General features: G+C 43.9%; 1 protein-coding gene across 1 annotated transcript in view; it reads left to right on the forward strand.

Moving 5' to 3' along the window:
* USP19 (ubiquitin specific peptidase 19) overlaps positions 1 to 18,417 on the forward strand; it is a gene marked incomplete in the record, with an annotated part of 118,715 nt that overhangs the window by 40,216 nt on the left and 60,082 nt on the right. The window contains 8 exon segments of the mRNA XM_077451658.1: positions 2,084 to 2,240; positions 4,342 to 4,413; positions 4,494 to 4,609; positions 7,275 to 7,489; positions 9,822 to 10,011; positions 13,010 to 13,143; positions 13,351 to 13,509; positions 15,713 to 15,823. Of these exon segments, the coding sequence (XP_077307784.1) occupies positions 2,084 to 2,240; positions 4,342 to 4,413; positions 4,494 to 4,609; positions 7,275 to 7,489; positions 9,822 to 10,011; positions 13,010 to 13,143; positions 13,351 to 13,509; positions 15,713 to 15,823 (1,154 nt within the window).

The raw sequence follows: 18,417 nt of genomic DNA on the forward strand, positions 1-18,417 counted from the left end.
TTACATTTTAGAGTGCTAATAAGTCAGCGCCAACATGTACAGCCAGTAGGAAAGGAACGACACCGCTCCTCCAAATTGCAGCGTGCGTTATAAATAACACACCGGAGATCGGAACCAAGCGTACCAGAAATGACCTCAGTGCGCACCCGCCCACTGCACTACAAGCATAAGGAGACTTCTAAGGATTGAGCTGAAGTGAAGGATCATTCCCTTCTGACCCATATCGTTTCCCAAAGGATCTGATTATTACGAGGCTCATTACACTTAACTTGAGCCCTGTACACACGTACAAGAAAATCGTACGAAAAATAGAGATCGTGGATCAGTGGTAAAGAGCTTTCGAGACAACCGATCAGGACAGTTCAATCCGATTTTATTTGGTCGAAAAAATATTGTGCATGCCCGGATGATGCCAGACTTACGATTTTTGTTTCATCAGTACAGCTGTCGTTCGAAAATGCAATACATATGCATTACAACACATGACATCACTTCTGAATTTTTATTCTGTCGTACGAGAATTTTCATGACTTTAGTAAACTCTTCAGATTCAATCTGAGACTGGCATGCGTAAAAAACAAAAACAAAACGGACGATCATTCGTCCGATAACCAATGCCGGTACACACGATGGGATTATCTGGTGAGTGTGTATTTCCCCCACACAAGTGATGGTGGAGCACGGATAATCAAGATTACCTGTCCCTATACAAACTTTCTGTTTTGGTGTTTGGATTTCCTTTTGAGGACTGTCTCATCTTTGATTTCACTATATTGATTTTTTTTGGTGGGTTATTTATTATGCACCAAATGATTGTTTATGTCTAAATTTGTTTTGAGTTGGTGCCAAGCTTTTTATATATTAAACTTGAAAAATGTGCAGCTCTACTCACATGATATTGCACTGCAAAAAAAAAAAAAAATATATAATATATATATATATATATATATATATATATATATATATATATATATATATATATATATATATATATATATATAATAATTTTTGCCCCCATCACTTGTTATTCCAATCTACACAATACTTTGTAGAACCCCCTTTCTCTGCAATTGCAAGTCTTTTTGGGGGTGTCTCTACCAGCTTTTGCACATCTAGAGAGGGACATTTCTGCCCATTCTTCATTATAAAATATCTCAAGCTCTGTCAGATTGGATGGAGAGCGTCTGTGAACAGCAATTTTCAAGTCTTGCCACAGATTCTCAATTGGATTTTAGGTCTGGACATTGACTGGGCCATTCTAACACATGAATATGCTTTAATCTGAACCATTTCTTTGTAGCTCTGGCTTTGTTTAGGGTCGTTGTCCTGCTGGAAGGTGAACCTCCGCCACAGTCTTTTGCAGACTCTAATGCCGCATGCACACGGTCAGAGAATCCGTCGGAATGCGTCTTATCGGACCGTGTCGTCAGATAATCCGACTGTGTGTGGTATGCATCGGACTGATTCCGTCCGAATCTCCGTCGGACCCAATTTTCCAACATATTGGAAATATTTCCCCGACCAACTGGGCCGGTCGGACCTAATCCGATCATGTGTAGAGAATTTTGATCGGACCAAGTGCCACGCATGCTCAGATCAAATTCCTACATCAAAGCTATTGGCTACTACACTGAATGTAGTCCGATCGTAACGAAATTACGTCATCACGTTCTGAAAGATCGGATTTTTCAACAACTTAGTCCGACCGTGTGTATGCAACAGTTTCGGACACAATTCATCAGACTAAATCTGACGGACAAAATCCGACGGATTTGGTTGGCAGAATCTCCGACCGTGTGTACAGGGGCTTACAGGTTTTCTTCTAAGATTACTAAAAACACAAAAATGGATGAATATCGCCCAGAATGAGAGGGGTTAACTACTCACTGGCTCACCTGTTGGGTGTAGTTTATGCCCAAACAAAGGACCAATTAAAGAAAAGACAGCTGCGGAGTACAGATTGTGTATTGGGGGACAGACCCCACATGACCTTGCTGGATATGTGGATTTTCAGGGGCCTGCATATTAAATCCTGTGTGTTTCCCGTTGGTAGAGGAATAATGTGTTGTCTTTGGGTTTATAGAAGCTGAGCCTTATGTGAACCTGACGTTTGTGAAGAATGACCACTACGAGAAGGGGAACGACGTGGTTGTCGTGCATGTTTATGTCAAGCAGATCTGCAAGGAGACCTCTCGGGTGCTGTTTCGGGAGCAGGATTTCACACTGATCTTCAAGACTAGGTAAGAAATTGTAGTTCACCCCGAGGGGTTTGCTTATTGTAAAAGCTGCTACAAAAGTTATCAGTTGTTTCTATAAATGACACAAATTCTACCTTTTGGATCTGTCCGCTCAATGGAGCTCTTGACTTGGTAATGCGTTAAGCACCAAAAAAAAAAAGGCCCTTTGCTCTTGGTAATCTGGAGGATATAAATCCCCCCCCATAAAGCCAACCATGTAAAACTCAAACTAAAACAAATTGTTGTAAGGAATTATAAGAATAGCTCAGTTATACCTCAAACTTTTTTTGGCCAAAAAAATTAATTCCAAATTGATGTACATTGATTGGTTTGTGTGAACGTTATTGTGCCCTACAAACTATAGTTCATATACTGTAATTTTATTTATTTTTTCATACTAGTGACGGCGGTCATCAGCTACTCTAATGGGACTGCGATAGTGCAGCGGGCAATCTGATACTGACTGACGCTGACCTCACCAGTGACACTAGATCAGTGATTACACTGTCACTGTACTAGTAACACTGGCTGGGAAGGGGTTAATATCTAGGGCAAGCAAGGGGTAAAAGTGTGTAAAGTGTGCTGCTTTTACTGATAGAGCTATACATTTCTTACCCTTGCCTTGCGAGAGAGAGAGATTGTTTCCTGTGTACAGAGCTCTGTGTTGAATGTCAACACAGAGCTCTGAGCTATGATTGTACACAGCCAAGCAGCAGGTCCCAGCCAAGCAGCAGGTCCCAGCCTTGCTAACAGGCTCCTGCTGCGTACAATCACAGTGGGTCCCGGGGGGGGGGGGGTCATATTCCGACACTCGGAAGTAGGTAGCTACGTACAAGTATGCCACTTTGCCTACAGTGGTCACCCGTCTGCAGTACATGGCGGACGGTCGTTAAGTAACAAACGGGTTAATGCCGTACTTACCACGGCTGCCCTGCACCTCCTTTTCTCGGGTCCCCTGCCATTGCTCCTGGCTCTTCCTCTCTAATTGCCCACATAGAAAGCAGCTTTCTTTGGGGGGGGAACTTGTGTGGGCTCGCTCCTGAGCCTCGCTGTCTGTGTCTGTTGACACAGACAACGGGACTTGGGCCCCCCACCCCTGCTCCATCATCACTGGCTTTGATTGACGACTGCTGCCTCAGCAAAACCAGTGAGACCAGGAAGCGAGGGGAGAGAAGAGCTGCAGATGAGCACCGTGCTGGACCAAATGAGGGATAGAGATGAGTAAAAGGGGGTTAAGTTAAAAGATAAGTAAAAATAAAAAATAAAAATATTTAGGCTTTATAACTCCTTTAAAGAGGAAGTAAACCCTGATGAGTTTACTTCCTCTTTCATTCCCTGCAAAGGCAAAGCATAATGGACTACTATGCATCGCATACTACCCCATTATGTGTCACTTACCTGACAAAGGAGCCAGCAAAGTCGCCGCTGTCCCCTGTAGTATGCCGCACCCATCTTGTTGGTGGGGTCTCGCAGCTCCGCCGCTGTCATTCGGCGAAGCCGCGATTACGTCACTCCCGCGCATGCGCACGGGAGTCGACACAAGCGCGGCAGCTCCATTCTTGGAAGTGCCGCGCTCAGTGCGCCTGCGCGCCGCTGTCTACGGCGCATGCGCCGTAGACAGCGGTGCCTGTTTTCGGGCAAATATCTCCTAAACCATATAGGTTTAGGAGATATTTCTTGGACCTACAGGTAAGCCTTAATCTAGGCTTACCTGTAGGTCAAAGTGGTTTGTAAGGGTTTACAACCACTTTAAGCTTTCCAAGTGGAAGCTGGTGCAGAGGTATGGGCAGAGGAAGTGTCTGCAGGAGCCTGACATTGCACTCAGGATCCACTGATTTGTAGGTGCAATGCTTTTCAGGCTTTGGTGGCGGGTGGGGGGGGGGCACATTTTACCAGAAAAACTATGCATTTATTATTTTTTTTCTTAAAGGTGAACTTTTGCATGGTTTGATGTGCTGCAGTGTCAATAATAATTTTGTGAATTTCCACTTGTTGCATTTGGTAATTGAATTGCTGCATTACTTTTCAAGAACAAACTGAACTTTTTATTTGTGAAACCTGAAGCAAATCTTAATCTAAATCTTAATCATTTTTGTTTTTGTAGCGATCCCAACTTTCTAAGGCTCCACCCTGGTTGTGGTCCTGACCAAGTCTTCAGATGGCAGGTGAAACTCAGGTGAGATGTTTTGTATTCTGACATGTCTGTGTTTCTGCTGGAATTTGGTTTCAGGCATTTAATCGTATTTTCTCTTCTAGAAACCTTATAGAGCCAGATTTGTGCAGATTCAACTTCACAGGCTCTCGAATTGATATCTCCCTACAGAAGAAACAGTGCCAGAGATGGGGAGGCCTTGAGGCGCCAACCACACAAGGTCTGAACCCTGAATTCTACCGTTTTTTTTATTTTTTTTATTTTTTTTTACTACATGATGACATTTTAAAGGATTATTCACCTCACAATACAGTGACATCAAAGTAGTTGGTAGTTCAATTCTTGAATGTTACCTATGACATAGCAACACTTGCTATAACATAATAGAGATTGTGACATCACATAGCCGTGCTGTCAGACCACAGTTGTTACCAATAGTGACAATACAGTGGATTCTGGGAAATATTATGTAGGCTGTAACAACACAGCACTCACTGTGACATCAGACTTTGTGCTGTGACCTATCAAAACTCAGTATTTGACCCCATGGTATACCCCGTGGCATTGTAATAAAGACTGATATTAAACCTGGGACCCTGGGAAATGCAATTATTTTAGTAACTCCCCTTTCACCCCGAGACATTTTACAAATAACACCTGTAAACTGCCTCTTCTGCAGCCCCAATGTGGGAGCCCGAGTGCTTTCACACTGGGGCCCTGCGCTTGCAGGACAGGAAAGAAAGTCCTGCAAGCAGCATCTTTGGGGCAGTGGAGGAGCGGTGTATACCATGGCTCCTGCCCATTAAAATAATTGGGCCGTAGCGCCGCAAAAGAGAGGCCCTATTAACCTGTTCCTCGGCCGCTAGCAGGGGTTAAAACTAGCGGGGCGCTTTACTGCTAACGCCCTGGCCTCAGTGTGAAAGTAGCCTAAATATAAACGGCTAAATACTTTTTCTCATCAGCAGTATATAGCAGTCTTGTGACTTCTATCAGTGTCTGGTTAAAACTTGTAGGAGGCGTTTTTCATTCTGCTCTGACTGTCCTATGAGGCTGCATGGCCCCTGACCCTCTGTCTGGACTGTGCTGATTGGCTCTGCTGATCACATGCACCCAAAAAGGGAACTTCCGCTTTAAGTGCAGGCGACCCCCTGACATGCCACATTTGGCATGTCGTTTTTTTGGGGGGAGGAGTGGGTACCCTGTTTTTACAGTCACCGAGATCCCACTTCCTCCCTAGGCTCCACGGCGCCGGAAGGAAGATCACCTCTCCCACCTCCCTCCCTGCAATCTTCTGGGACACGTCACAGGTCCCAGAAGATTGCCGGGCCATTCACTGCATGCGCCCCCGGCTGCGAAGGCACAGCCGGGCGCACACAGAATGCTGGCGCCTCGGAGAGGAGCGAGGCACCGAGCGCCCGCATCACTGGACCGTGGGACAGGTAAGTGTCTGATTATTAAAAGTCAGCAGCTAAACTTTTGGTAGCTGCTGACTTTTAAATGGGTGGAACTCTGCTTTAAGTACAAAACTTGACTACCTCAGTGAAAGACCATCCACGACGGAGTGCTGAATGAAACATGAAAGTACTTGCCAAAATGGTGTAAATCTATTTCCTCAAATTTCAGGTTATATTAAGGGCCAATTCACACTATCCGGTGACAGACTTTTTACCGCAGTATGTCATCACAGGGACACAGGAAACGATTGTTACCTGTGTGTCCCATTCGCACTGTAACAAAGCCTAGTGCAGCGCTAAAATGCAAACCTGCTGCATTTTATATAGCACACTGGGCCGAATCGCAATGCAATGTAATCGCATTACGACGTCCGACATTGCAATGTATGAAGTTTTATGTTTTCTACAGGACACATAAAGTTTGTTAAAAAAAAGAAAAGGGGGACGTGCCGTGAGCTGAATCATGCACCACACTGCCCCCTAGCCAGGCAGCAGCGCAGAGCAGCCGGAGCGGTCAATTGTTCTGGCTGCTTTGTGATTTTCATGGAGGGGCAGTGTGACTTGCCCCTAAACCTCCAATGACCTTACAAAAACTTGACATCCTACTGTTGACCGTGGCAGCCTGCTATGGACTGTGACATCAGAATACCATACTTCTTCAGGGAAATGTTTGAAATGACACACACTCATGCATGGGCCACCTTTGAATTGGCAGATTTAATGTTACAACTCTAATGCTTTACTGACCTGATTTAGATGTTTTTTTAAAGTGGTTGTAAACCCTCACTAGTGAAGGGACTGGCCTCATGTGATCCACAGAGATTAAACAAATCATTCAACATATGTTGTACCTGTTTATCTGCCGTCTTCTAAACGCACAGATCAGAGGCTTTTTTTTCTCAGCTCCAGAGGGGGGAATCCGGGGGAATCTGATGTCATACAATGCACTGTATGAGAGGCGAGCTCAGTGTAATCTGAGATCTGGGTGGAGGGAAAGGTCACCCCCCCCCCCCCCCACCACCACATACTCATAGAAAAACATGCACTGCTGAGGCTATCGGTCACTTGCTGTGTGCTGGAGGAGGGGTGGGGCAGTCTCCCGCACTTCTTAGTGTCAAGTTAAATTGATGCAGATGGAACCACACTAGGTGTGTTGGGCTGAGACAGACTATAGATTGATATGCTTTGTTCATTTTTAATTTCAGTGCTTTACAACCACTTTAAGGGGTTACATCTGGCCCGTTTGTGTTGAAATTTATTACATTACGGCTCTTCTGTATATATATATTTTTTTTTGATCACCCAGAGTGAGTTGTAATGTTTCAAATTGTGTTTTTTTTTTTTTTTTTTTTTTTTTATTCAAATTGGAGTAAAGCTTTTTATAAATGCACAAACTTGCTGCTAAACAGAGTGTCCTTGGCCATTTTTAAGGTGCAGTGGGTGGTGCAAAGGTGGCGATGCCTGCAAGTCCTGCCCCCCTCGATAAAACACAGCCGGGAAATAACCAGCATGCTCTGTCCAGTAAAGAGGAGGCCAGAGGCGTTGAGAAGGAGAAGCCCCGGGCAGAAGAGGCCAGTCTGGAGAAGGTTGCACCAAGAACGCCAGCTGATCACGTCTCTGTAAAATCAGAGCCACTTCTGCCTTCTGTAAGTATCCAGAGCAGCCGTTTTCACTGTTTGTTTTTGACAGAAATGTTGTCCTTCTGTATTAAGAGGCCCATTTATAACCAGTATCACTCTCCGTTATACTGTGCATGGTTCTTCCATACCGTGACCTGGTGTTTTTTTATTTTTTTTTTTGTTTTTTTTTTATGGCCCATTCATAAATGGCAGGCTGTGGTGTGGCGCTTTCAGTGTCTATGTTGGTCTTATGGCTTAGCAAAGCAAGGCAGCCTGTGCGGGAGGGGGACTGAGTGCAGAGAATGTAAATTGTGGGGTTTATGGAAAAGGGAATTTTGTAGTTAAAGGGGTTGTAAACCCTTGTGTTTTTTCACCTTAATGCATTCTATGCATTAGGTTAAAAAAAAACAACCTTCTGTCATGCAGCAGCCCCCCCAGAGACGAGCGCACCAGCTCTAGCCGGTGTCTCGTGTCCTGATTGGATAGATTGACAGCAGTGAAGCCATTGACTCCCACTGCTGTCAATCAAATCCAGTGACATGGGGGCAGATCGAGTCCTGCTGCGCTTCTCGGATGGGGTACTCGAGAAGAGGAGAGGCTCTGAAGAAGAGGAGGATCGGGGCCACTCTGTGCAAAACCAACTGCACAGAGGAGGCAAGTAGAAAATGTTTTTTTTTTTTTTTTGTTTTTTAAATAGAGGGTTTAGTAACCCTTTAAGCAGGAGACAATTCAGACAGGGCTGACCATTTCATTGCAGCTGAGGCAGCATTGTCAGGCCAAACAAGAGAAGTGTGGGAATGTGAAAAAAAATATATACATACTCGCCTAGATGGCTGCAGCATCGATCCAATGCTGTAGCTGTCCCCTGCCTTCTTTACACTGAGAACTGAGCCATCAAAGATTGTTGATTGCTCAGTTCTTGGGACTTCTCTGAGCACAAAGTGGTGACTGTCAGTCACCAGGTCTGAACTTTGCCCCTCCAGTGCTCACTGAAGCGCCGGGCTGTGGAGGGGGAGGGATTGACTGGTTAAGGCTCTCGGCAGTGAATGGAGGGGCTACGCCATCTGTCGATCATGCATCTGGGCGGATCCCGACATTGGATCTCTACAGATAAATACTGTAGATATTTTACTGTATTTGTAGATCTAAAACAAAGGAAAATGTGTAGCAGAAATTTACTAAATAGCTTTTTTTTTTCCCCCAAATCTACACTTAAATTAACTTTTTTCAGTTTATTAAGTCAGCAACTACAAAAAGTGTAGCTGCTGACTTTTAATAAACACACTCACCTATCCCACGGTTTAGCGATGTGGCTGCCTGAAGCCTCGCTCCTCTCCCCCTCCTCTCCGCGGCGCTGTCATTGCAACTGTGGGCACCTGGCTGTGACAGTTTGCGGCTTCACAGCCAGGCGTGCACTACGCGAGTCTCTCTGCGCTCTTCTAGTGGTCAGGCAATCTTCTGGGACCAGTGATGTGTCCCAGAAGATTGCAGAGAGAGGGAGAGGAGGAGATGCCTAGGCAGCCAGAAGATGGAAGGAGGAAGTGGGTCAGGCAGTACCTGTCAAAACCTGGTACCCACTATCTCCCCCTCCCAAACAAAAATGCCAAATGTAGCATGTAAGGGGGTGAGTAGTGCTTAAAGCGAAAGTTCCTCTTCTGGGTGGAACTCCCCTTTAAGGCCTTGTTCACACCATGGTGCTGAGACGTCAGTTTTTCTACATGCGTTCTGCTAGGGCTCAACCCCCCCCGAAAAAAAAAATGGGTTCTCTATGTGCCCTATGTACACTACACTGTGCAGATTTTTTTCTGAGCAGGAATCTGCAACGTGTATGCAGTGTTCTGCGCGGGAAGCAAACTGACATGACATGAACATTGCTGTGAATAGGGCACATAACTGATGTGCATGAAAATCGATGTCTCTGCAAGTGAAATGGGTACAGTTTTCACATAAGTTTCGATCCGTTTTCATGCACATATGGTGTGAACGAGCCCTAAATCGGAACTAAACCCTCCTATCATTTTCAGCCAAGCAAGCTGCTATCTTGGCCCAGGTTTGTTTTATCGTCAACTGCAATGGTGCTGCATGTTCCAGGAATTTTTGAAACTGTTAAATCAATGGGATCAAATACTGATACTTCCCTATTGCCCCCCTTCCCTGTCCTGGCCTGCAGTAATAAGGCAATGTAACATGTAACACCTGTGGTCAGCAGTGGGGAAGCATGTCTGCTGTGAAAGAGTCGCTTAAAAGAAAATTCATATTTGATAGAAACTGCGTTTTTTTTTTTTTTCCTGCGTTGGGTTTGAATGGAAAATGCATCCAATCTAAGCTGCATATTTAATGGTGCATTTCTTGTCCATAGCCCAAACCAACATGCATGGTCCCTCCTATGACGCACAGCGCTATCAGCAGCGATAGCGCACAGGAAGAAGAGGAGAAGAGAGTCTGCCTGCCAGGTTTTACTGGTCTGGTTAATCTGGGAAACACTTGCTTCATGAACAGCGTTATCCAGTCTCTGTCCAACACACGGGAGCTTAGGGACTATTTCCAAGGTTAGTAATTTTGTTAATTTTTTTTTTTTTGCTTCCTTTGATTTACAGAGGTGTGCCTTTGTGCTGCCCTTCATATTTGGTTGGTCCAATAAGAGTATCACTTTTATACGGCACACATCTTTTATAAAGCATTTGGTAGCTTACACCAGGGCTCGACAAAACCCGGGCGCCAGGTCGCATTTGCGACTTGAATTAGCGACCTAGCGCCTGGGGCAGCACAGCTGGGGGTAAGCTTGGCGGGACAGGGCACGTTTAAAATATTTTTTTATTATTATTTTAACTTTTATTTTTATTTTTTTCACTGTTCTTTTAAAAAAAATAATAATAATTTGTGTCACTTTTATTCCTATTACAAGGAATGTAAAAATCCCTTGTAATAGAAAAAAGCATGACAGGTCCTCTTGTATATGAGATCTGGGTTCAGAGAGACCTCGCATCTCATATTTACACTAAAATGCAATTTAAAAAAAATGTGTCATTTGAAAAAAATAAAAAATAATAAAATGTCCCTCTAAGAGCTATGGGCAATGACTTGGAGACAGGTGGGGGGCTGGGGGCTATCTTCCCCTCACTCGTCTCCATGTCAGGCCAGGGACAGGTCCAGATTGCCGTCACGGACCTGGCTCCTAACTTTTTTAGCTGGCTCCTAGATTCCAAACAAATTTGTCAACCCCTGGTTTACACAATGGGGCGTGGAGAGGAGAGAGAAAAGCAATATGTTCTGATGTTGTACGACATTGTCTTTATGGTGTCCTGCTAGACGTTTATATAACGGATAGGGAATTGTGAGTTACCCTAGATGGAATACTATAATAAAGCGGAGGTCCACCCTAAAGTGGACCTCCGCTCATCGGAACCCTCCCCTCCTCTGGTGCCACAATCGGCACCTTTCAGGGGGGAGGGGGGTGCAGTTACCTGGATAATCCAGGTAACTGCACCCACTTCCGGGATAGCTCTCTGCGGAAAGGGGCGTAACGTACGCCCCTTTCCGCAAGTGCCCGCCCCTTCCCGCAAGTGCCCCGCTGCCTGCTGGGAAACACACAGATCCCAGAGGCAGCGGGGAGCGTCCTTATTGCGCAGCGCGATTCGCGCATGCGCAGTAGGCAACCGGGAAATGAAGCCGAAAGGCTCCATTTCCTGATTCCCATACCCAAGATGGCGGCGGCAGGACCTGACAGGCGACCTAGAGATCGGCTTCGGGTGCCGACATCGCGGGCGCGCTGGACAGGTAAGTGTCACTATTTTAAAAGTCAGCAGCTGCAGTATTTGTAGCTGCTGGCTTTTAAAAAAAAAAAAAAAAAACGCGGAGTCCCGGTGGACTCCCGCTTTAAAAGGATTCTTCCTTTGATTAGGCTCTATACATTAGAAAAATAAAGTTGGGCAATTTAAACCAGCGTAACCATTAAAAATCCCATGATGGTTCCCGGAGAAAAGCAGGCAAAAGGGAAAACATTTTATGGGTTGCATTTGCTTGATGTGCCAAGGTATGTTAAAGTGTTTTGTAAACCCTTCCATATACCCAGTGAAGTGACTGAGCTCAGTTGATACAGAGATGAAACAAATTCTCCTACATCAGTTGTACCTGTGCATTTTCTCTTTTCTACATCCCTTCAAAAGGGCAGAATTGTGTTAACCACTTGGCTCCCACGCTATAGCCAAAACATGGCTACAGTGCGGGCTTAAAAATACCGGGAGAGCATCCATGGATGTCCTCCCGTGCTCGCACCACCTGCGGCATGCTCTGAGCTCATTGAGTCCTTGGGACTTGGCTTATCACAAATCGGGGTAAAGGGCTAAACACAACCCTTTACCACGTAAACAGCTGTTAGCCAATGACAGCTGATCACATGATGTAAACAGAAGACGGTTTTTCGGCTTTTCTTTTTTCTTTTTTCCTCACACTGACAGCTTAAGGAGAAAAGAATAAAGCCAATTACCGGCTTCTGTAAATGGGACGTCAGTCCCACACAGTGCTTACCAGTGCCCATCAGGACTGCCAATCAGTGCCTCACCAGTGCAGCCTATCAATACCCATCAGTGCAGCCTCATCAGCGCACATCAATGAAGGAGAAAAATTACCTGTTTGCAAAATTTTATAACTATGAAAAATTTTTATTTTTCAAAATTTTCAGTCTTTTTTTTTTTTTGTTTTTTTTAGGAAGAATAAAAAAAAAAAACCCAGTGGTGGTTAAATATCACCAAAAGAAAGCTCTATTTAATGTGAAAAAAAAATAATTCATATGGGTGACATCACTGCTCAGTACACTGACAAACGGCATGGTTAATGTTACTAAAATAGAGTATATATATATATATATATATATATATCTCATTTAAAGCGTCCCCTATTGAGATTTTTAGGTACAGTACTTGGTCATCATTCCACGATGAATGACGTGCATGCAATTATAAAGTGTGACATGTTTGGTATCTATTTACTCGGCGTAACATTATCTTTCACATTATGCAAAAAAATTGGGCTAATTTTACTGTTTCTTTTTTTTTTTAATTCACGAAAGTGTCCCTTTTCCCAAAAAGTTGCGTTTAAAACACCACTGCGCAAATACCGGGTGACATAAAATATTGCAACAATCTCAGTTTTATTCTCTAGAGTCTCTGCTAACAAAAATATATATAATGTTTTTGGGGGTTCCAAGTAATTTTCTAGCAAAAAATATGGATTTTAACTTGTAAACACCAAAATGTCAAAAATAGGCTTAGTCATGAAAGGGTTAATAAATTTGCAAAGATTTCAAGCAAACTTCTTTCACGTTGTCATTATGGGGTATTGTTTGTAGAATTTTGAGGAAAATAATGAATTTAATCCATTTTGGAATAAGGCTGTAACGTAACAAAATGTGGAAAAAGTGAAGCGTTGTGTATACTTTCCGGATGCGCTGTACTTTGATTTTCGACTCCCTTTTGTTTAAATATCAATGTTTTCTATTTTTTTTTGTTTTTCCTGCTTATTGTTTTTGCATCCCAATTCTTACTATAGATCATTCATTTGAGTCAGAGATCAACTGCAACAACCCTCTAGGGACCGGTGGTCGTCTTGCAGTGAGCTTTGCTGTGTTGTTAAGAGCTCTGTGGAAGGGCACACATCACGCCTTCCAGCCATCTAAACTCAAGGTAGATATCCGTGTCTTGTGAACTTTCTCTCTATCATCCGTTCCCTTAGTGAGATGTGTTCGAACAGATATTTGTGCTGTTATTTTCATCCCTTTCTGTATTGCTAATAGAACAGTATTTCCACAAAGAAACCAGATTGTTGGTGACTTTGCTTTTTGTTATGTGTATTTAACATTTATCTTTGATAACATAAACCTCTTTCTGTAGGCAATCGTTGCAAGCAAAGCCAGCCAGTTCACAGGTTATGCCCAGCATGATGCCCAGGAGTTTATGGCATTCCTCCTGGATGGGCTTCACGAAGATCTAAACAGGATTCAAAACAAGCCATACACTGAAACTGTGGATTCAGATGGAAGGCCGGATGAGGTACAACAAATGCTCTCGACTTCATTGAAAAATCAATTTGTTACTGATGTTAAAGTATAACTAAAGGCCAAACTTTGTTTTGGTTTTAATTAGGCTTTCTGTTTACAAAACACTTCCAGGTTCCCATACTGCATTGCAGAGAATTACAGCTCTGCAGATTTAAAAGGAAAGGTTACCCGCCAAACGTGTTGGATATCAGTTTATTATAAGGCCCCTTTCACATGATAGACCCACTCGGATCCGCCTGTCCACACCGGGCCACTCATTGAGTTGTATGGGCAGGCGGATGTCAGCGGAAATGTGTCCGCTGGCACCCACCTGCCGTCCGATCCAAACAGACGTGAAAACTGACATGCTGTCCATTTTTTCATCCGATCTTCCCATAGAAACCAGCGGGGCTCTGACAGGTCTGTCCCTGCACAGTGAGCAGAGACGAACCTGTCCTCCGCCTGCTCAGCGGGGATCATGGATCCATCTCCCGCTGAGCTAGCAGAGCCTGCTGAGCGGATTCGCGCTGTGTGAAAGGGGCCTAAAAGTTGCCCAACCGACACCAGTGATAACAGAAATAATTATTTTGTATGGACTGACTCATCAATCAGTCCAACATGCACCACTGATAAATGAAATACAGGCAATTCCCGAGGTACAAACATCCGACTTACATACAACTCATACTTAATAATGGAGACAGCGTGGCATCGTGCTGGTCCCAAAAACTGCCGAGTGCCCATCTTTCTGCTCACCGCATACTGCCACCTAATGTCCAGCAGACCTGTCAGCAATCCCACATCACTGTATGGCAAGTTAACCCTTCCCTATGCTATCCAAAAAGTAAAAATATTTTTTGGGCTGTAGTTGCACTTAAATGTTCCTGTTCCAACTTACAAATTCAACTTAAAGTGTGTGTTCACCTTTACAGAAAAAGCTGTAAGGTGAACTCATACAGGACCCTCACCCTCCTACCCCGCCCCAGTCCGCTGACCTGAATGGCGGTAATCGCCCGTTCTAAGCCCCAGCATAGCCGCCTCATGGCTCCAGCGCTTAGAAATCCTCTCAGCTTTCTACCCTCTTCTTTCCCACTGAGATGACTGGCTACACGGCTTATGATTGGTCAGCGCCACCCATGTGACGGCGCCGACCAATTACATTAGGGCTGAAACCACTAATTGATCGACAACGAATCGATTATGAAAATGGTTGTCAACTATTTTCATAATCGATTAATCGGTCAGACGATTAGTTGGCCTGCATACAGAATGCATTATTTGTTTACATATCAGGAAATACAGTGCAACACACATACAGCTCAGTACACCGTCCATACATGTCAGTAAGTGCCTGTGAACTTGTGAATGTGTGAGGAGCAATTCCTCATGGAACATGTAGTCCTGGGCAGGAAGTGAGTGGGTCTAAAGGCAGAAGTTTTTTTACCTTACTTATGTGGGCACGATATACTATAATTTGCAGCTTGCTTTTGGGGCACTCTGAAGCAAGTTCACCTTACGTTTTTTTTCTGTAAGGTGAACTTACCCTTTAAAGCGGAGGTCCACCCTAAAGTGGACCTTCCGCTCATTGGAATCCCCCCTCCGGCGCCACAATTGGCACCTTTCAGGGGGGAGGGGGGTGCAGGTACCTGTACAGTACAGGTATCTGCACCCACTTCCGGCGTAGATTCTGCAGAAGGTATGCCCCTTTCCGCAGAATCCACGTCCCTTTCCGAAAGTCCCCCTGCTGCCTGCTGGGAAACACACGGATCCCAGAGACAGCGGGGACCATCCTTATTGCGCAGCGCGACTCACACATGCGCAGTAGGGAACCGGGAAATGAAGCCGAAAGGCTCCACTTCCTGATTCCCATAGCCAAGATGGCGGCGGCGGCACCCGAGAGACGATCAAGAGATCGGCTTCGGGTGACGACATCGCGGGCACGCTGGGCGGGTAAGTGTCATTATTTTAAAAGTCAGCAGCTGCAGTATTCGTAGCTGCTGGCTTTAAAAAAAAACAAAAAAAAAACGGCGGAACTCCCAGCGGACTCCCGCTTTAAGAACAAACATACAGAACCTATCTTGTTCTGAACCCGGGGACTGCCTGTAGATTTTTCAGATTGACGAATTGCTAAGAGCAGGGATCTTTTAACACCAGATGTTGTTGGGAGCAAAATTTTCTGGATGGAATTGAACTTGCATTACATTGTTTCCTGACAGGAGGTCGCTGATGAGGCCTGGCTGCGGCATAAGATGAGGAATGACTCCTTTGTGGTCGATCTTTTCCAGGGCCAGTATAAGTCTAAGCTGGTCTGTCCTGTTTGTGCTAAGGTGGGTTAATGCTTCAGTTGAAACCATTTTGTACATAAGCCCCTTGATGTGACCTGTCTCTGCGCTGTCCTTTGTATTGTGTTAACTACCTAGTGATGCATTCTGATGTAAACTGGTCCCTGTTCCCGTTCTACTTTCCCTCAGTGCCTTCTGTCCTATGGGACTTCACTTAGGCAGCAGCTGGAGAGAGCAGTGTGGAACTTGAAATAAAAAGCTCAGTTAAAGTTCTTGTAAACCTCTGAAATGAAAAATCAACAAAGCATATCCTTCTGTAGTGTGTGGTAGCGTCATTCCAAAGCACTTTATGTGATTTTTGTCACACCTCTCATTGCTATCTGCATGAGTCACTTCTGACAGTCTATGTGACCCCCCCAGACAATCCTGGGAAAATGCCCCCATTCCCCTGCACACAACAGGTAATTGACAGCCTCAGCTGTGTATTTTTCTGTAAGATGGGGGTGTATGGGTGTAACAGGTAACGAAAAGGTGAACTTATCCTTTAAATGTTCTTGTGTTTGGTTTTCTACAATGCAGCCGTGTGGTCTGACCCCATATAACCTTGGCAATCACTGGTGTCTTGTGTCATTATTTTGGGAAGGGCTCACATCTTCTAGAATCCACAATAAATTGTGGATTTCTATATTTGCATTGGAGTTCCCTGCTGGTTTTGTTTTTAAACTTTTTTTTTTTTTTTGCTTTCTATTATGTCATTGCAGTGCATTAACCGCTTGACTTCCTTCACGACCAGGGCATGTTTTGCTATTCAGCACTGTGCAGTCATTCAACACTGTACCCAAATGAAATTTTTATAATTTTTATTTTTTTCATACAAATAGAGCTTTCTTTTGGTGGTATTATGATTTTTTACATGTAGGGGAGAGTACCAGAATAGGCCCCATATGAAAAGTGGCTAAACGAACATCACCAATCAAAAAAGGCAAAAAGCAAAGCACCACCCACTCCTGGATAGGTATGATGTCATCAGTCCCGCCAAAAAGCCAGTATTTACCTAAAGCAGTGATGGCGAACCTTGGCACCCCAGATGTTTTGGAACTACATTTCCCATGATGCTCAACTACACTGTAGAGTGCATGAGCATCATGGGAAATGTAGTTCCAAAACATCTGGGGTGCCAAGGTTCGCCATCACTGACCTAAAGACACCCTGCTTTATTAAATAGCTGTATAAAGCTGGATTGCCCACTGTTTTTGACACTGACCTGCATACTAAGCATTGCATTGTTGTCAGCACCACATGCAGTACTAACCTCATTTTGTAGCTTGATCGGGCACATCTTCACATACACATATTTTTATATATGTGTGTGTGTGTGTGTGTGTATATATTTAGATAATATTTATATTTAGATAATATTTATATTATATATATATATATTTATATTTAGATAATATTTATATTATATATATATATATATATATATAGATAATATTTATATTATATATATATATATATATATATATATAGATAATATTTATATTATATATATATATATATATATATATATATATATATATATATATATATATATATATATATATATATATATATATAAAAATTTTTTTTTTTTTTTCTCCTTCAGTCTGTATAAGCACCTTATTTGTCTATGCACATCACATTAAAGTGTTTACAGGCATATTTGCAGAAAATTGTTTTCAGACAGAATAAAAAGCCCCATCGGAATCCACATTTTTGAGAGGAGCAAATGCCCATAAAGTCTCTCAAAAAATTGTGCAATAGGAGCCACTGTAAGCATTTTTAATGCTTTTTCTTTCCCCCCAGGGAAAGTTTCAGTTGCCTAGTGTGCATGGACTCTAAAGAGTAACGCTTGTAAAACGCACATCACCTGTGTACAGTTTCCCTTAAAGAGCGCAGTTCTCCTAGGTGACCCACTCCTTCATCATACACAGCTACCTCCAAATTATTTTCTACAGAGGTGTTTGTAATGTTCCTTCAGGCTGGGTTCACACTGGTGCGCAGTGCGAGGTCACATGTGATTCGCACCGCACCGCTGTGCATATCACATGTGATGCAAATTCAGCCATACAGACTGTATGGCTGAATTTGCATCGCATTTGGACCAGTCGTGCAGGACCTTTTTTTGGTCCACACCAGAACACCCATGAGAATCCGGTCCATGTCCGAATTGACAGGTTGCACTGCGATGTGCGAACCGATCTGGGGGTGTCATTAACTTTGTATTCACACTCCCAGCGGTTCGCATAAGGCAGTGCGAACTGCCTGCAAATCAGGTGCGATGTGGGAACCTGCAGTGGATTCGCAGGGCTTTCCGCATATCGCACCAATGTGAACCCAGCCTCAGGGATAACTTGCCTACACTGGGAGAATGGATGTCGACAGTGAAATTGAAAGAAGTTGAAAGTAGCGGTTGTGTTTTCGGCATAGGGGAGCTTTAAGCCTCGTACACACGATCTGATTTTTGTCAGGGACATTGTGTTATGACAGACTGCCTAAAATCTTACTGTTGGTACGCTCCATCAGACAATTGTCCGACTTTCCGCCAACAAATGTTGGATGGCAGGCTAGTAAATTTTCAGCGGACAACGGTCTGTTGC

The sequence above is a fragment of the Lithobates pipiens genome, unplaced genomic scaffold (assembly GCF_037356315.1).
Source record: "Lithobates pipiens isolate NorthernLeopardFrog02 unplaced genomic scaffold, aLitPip1_a1.2 Scaffold_23, whole genome shotgun sequence".
NCBI classification, from domain to species: domain Eukaryota; kingdom Metazoa; phylum Chordata; class Amphibia; order Anura; family Ranidae; genus Lithobates; species Lithobates pipiens.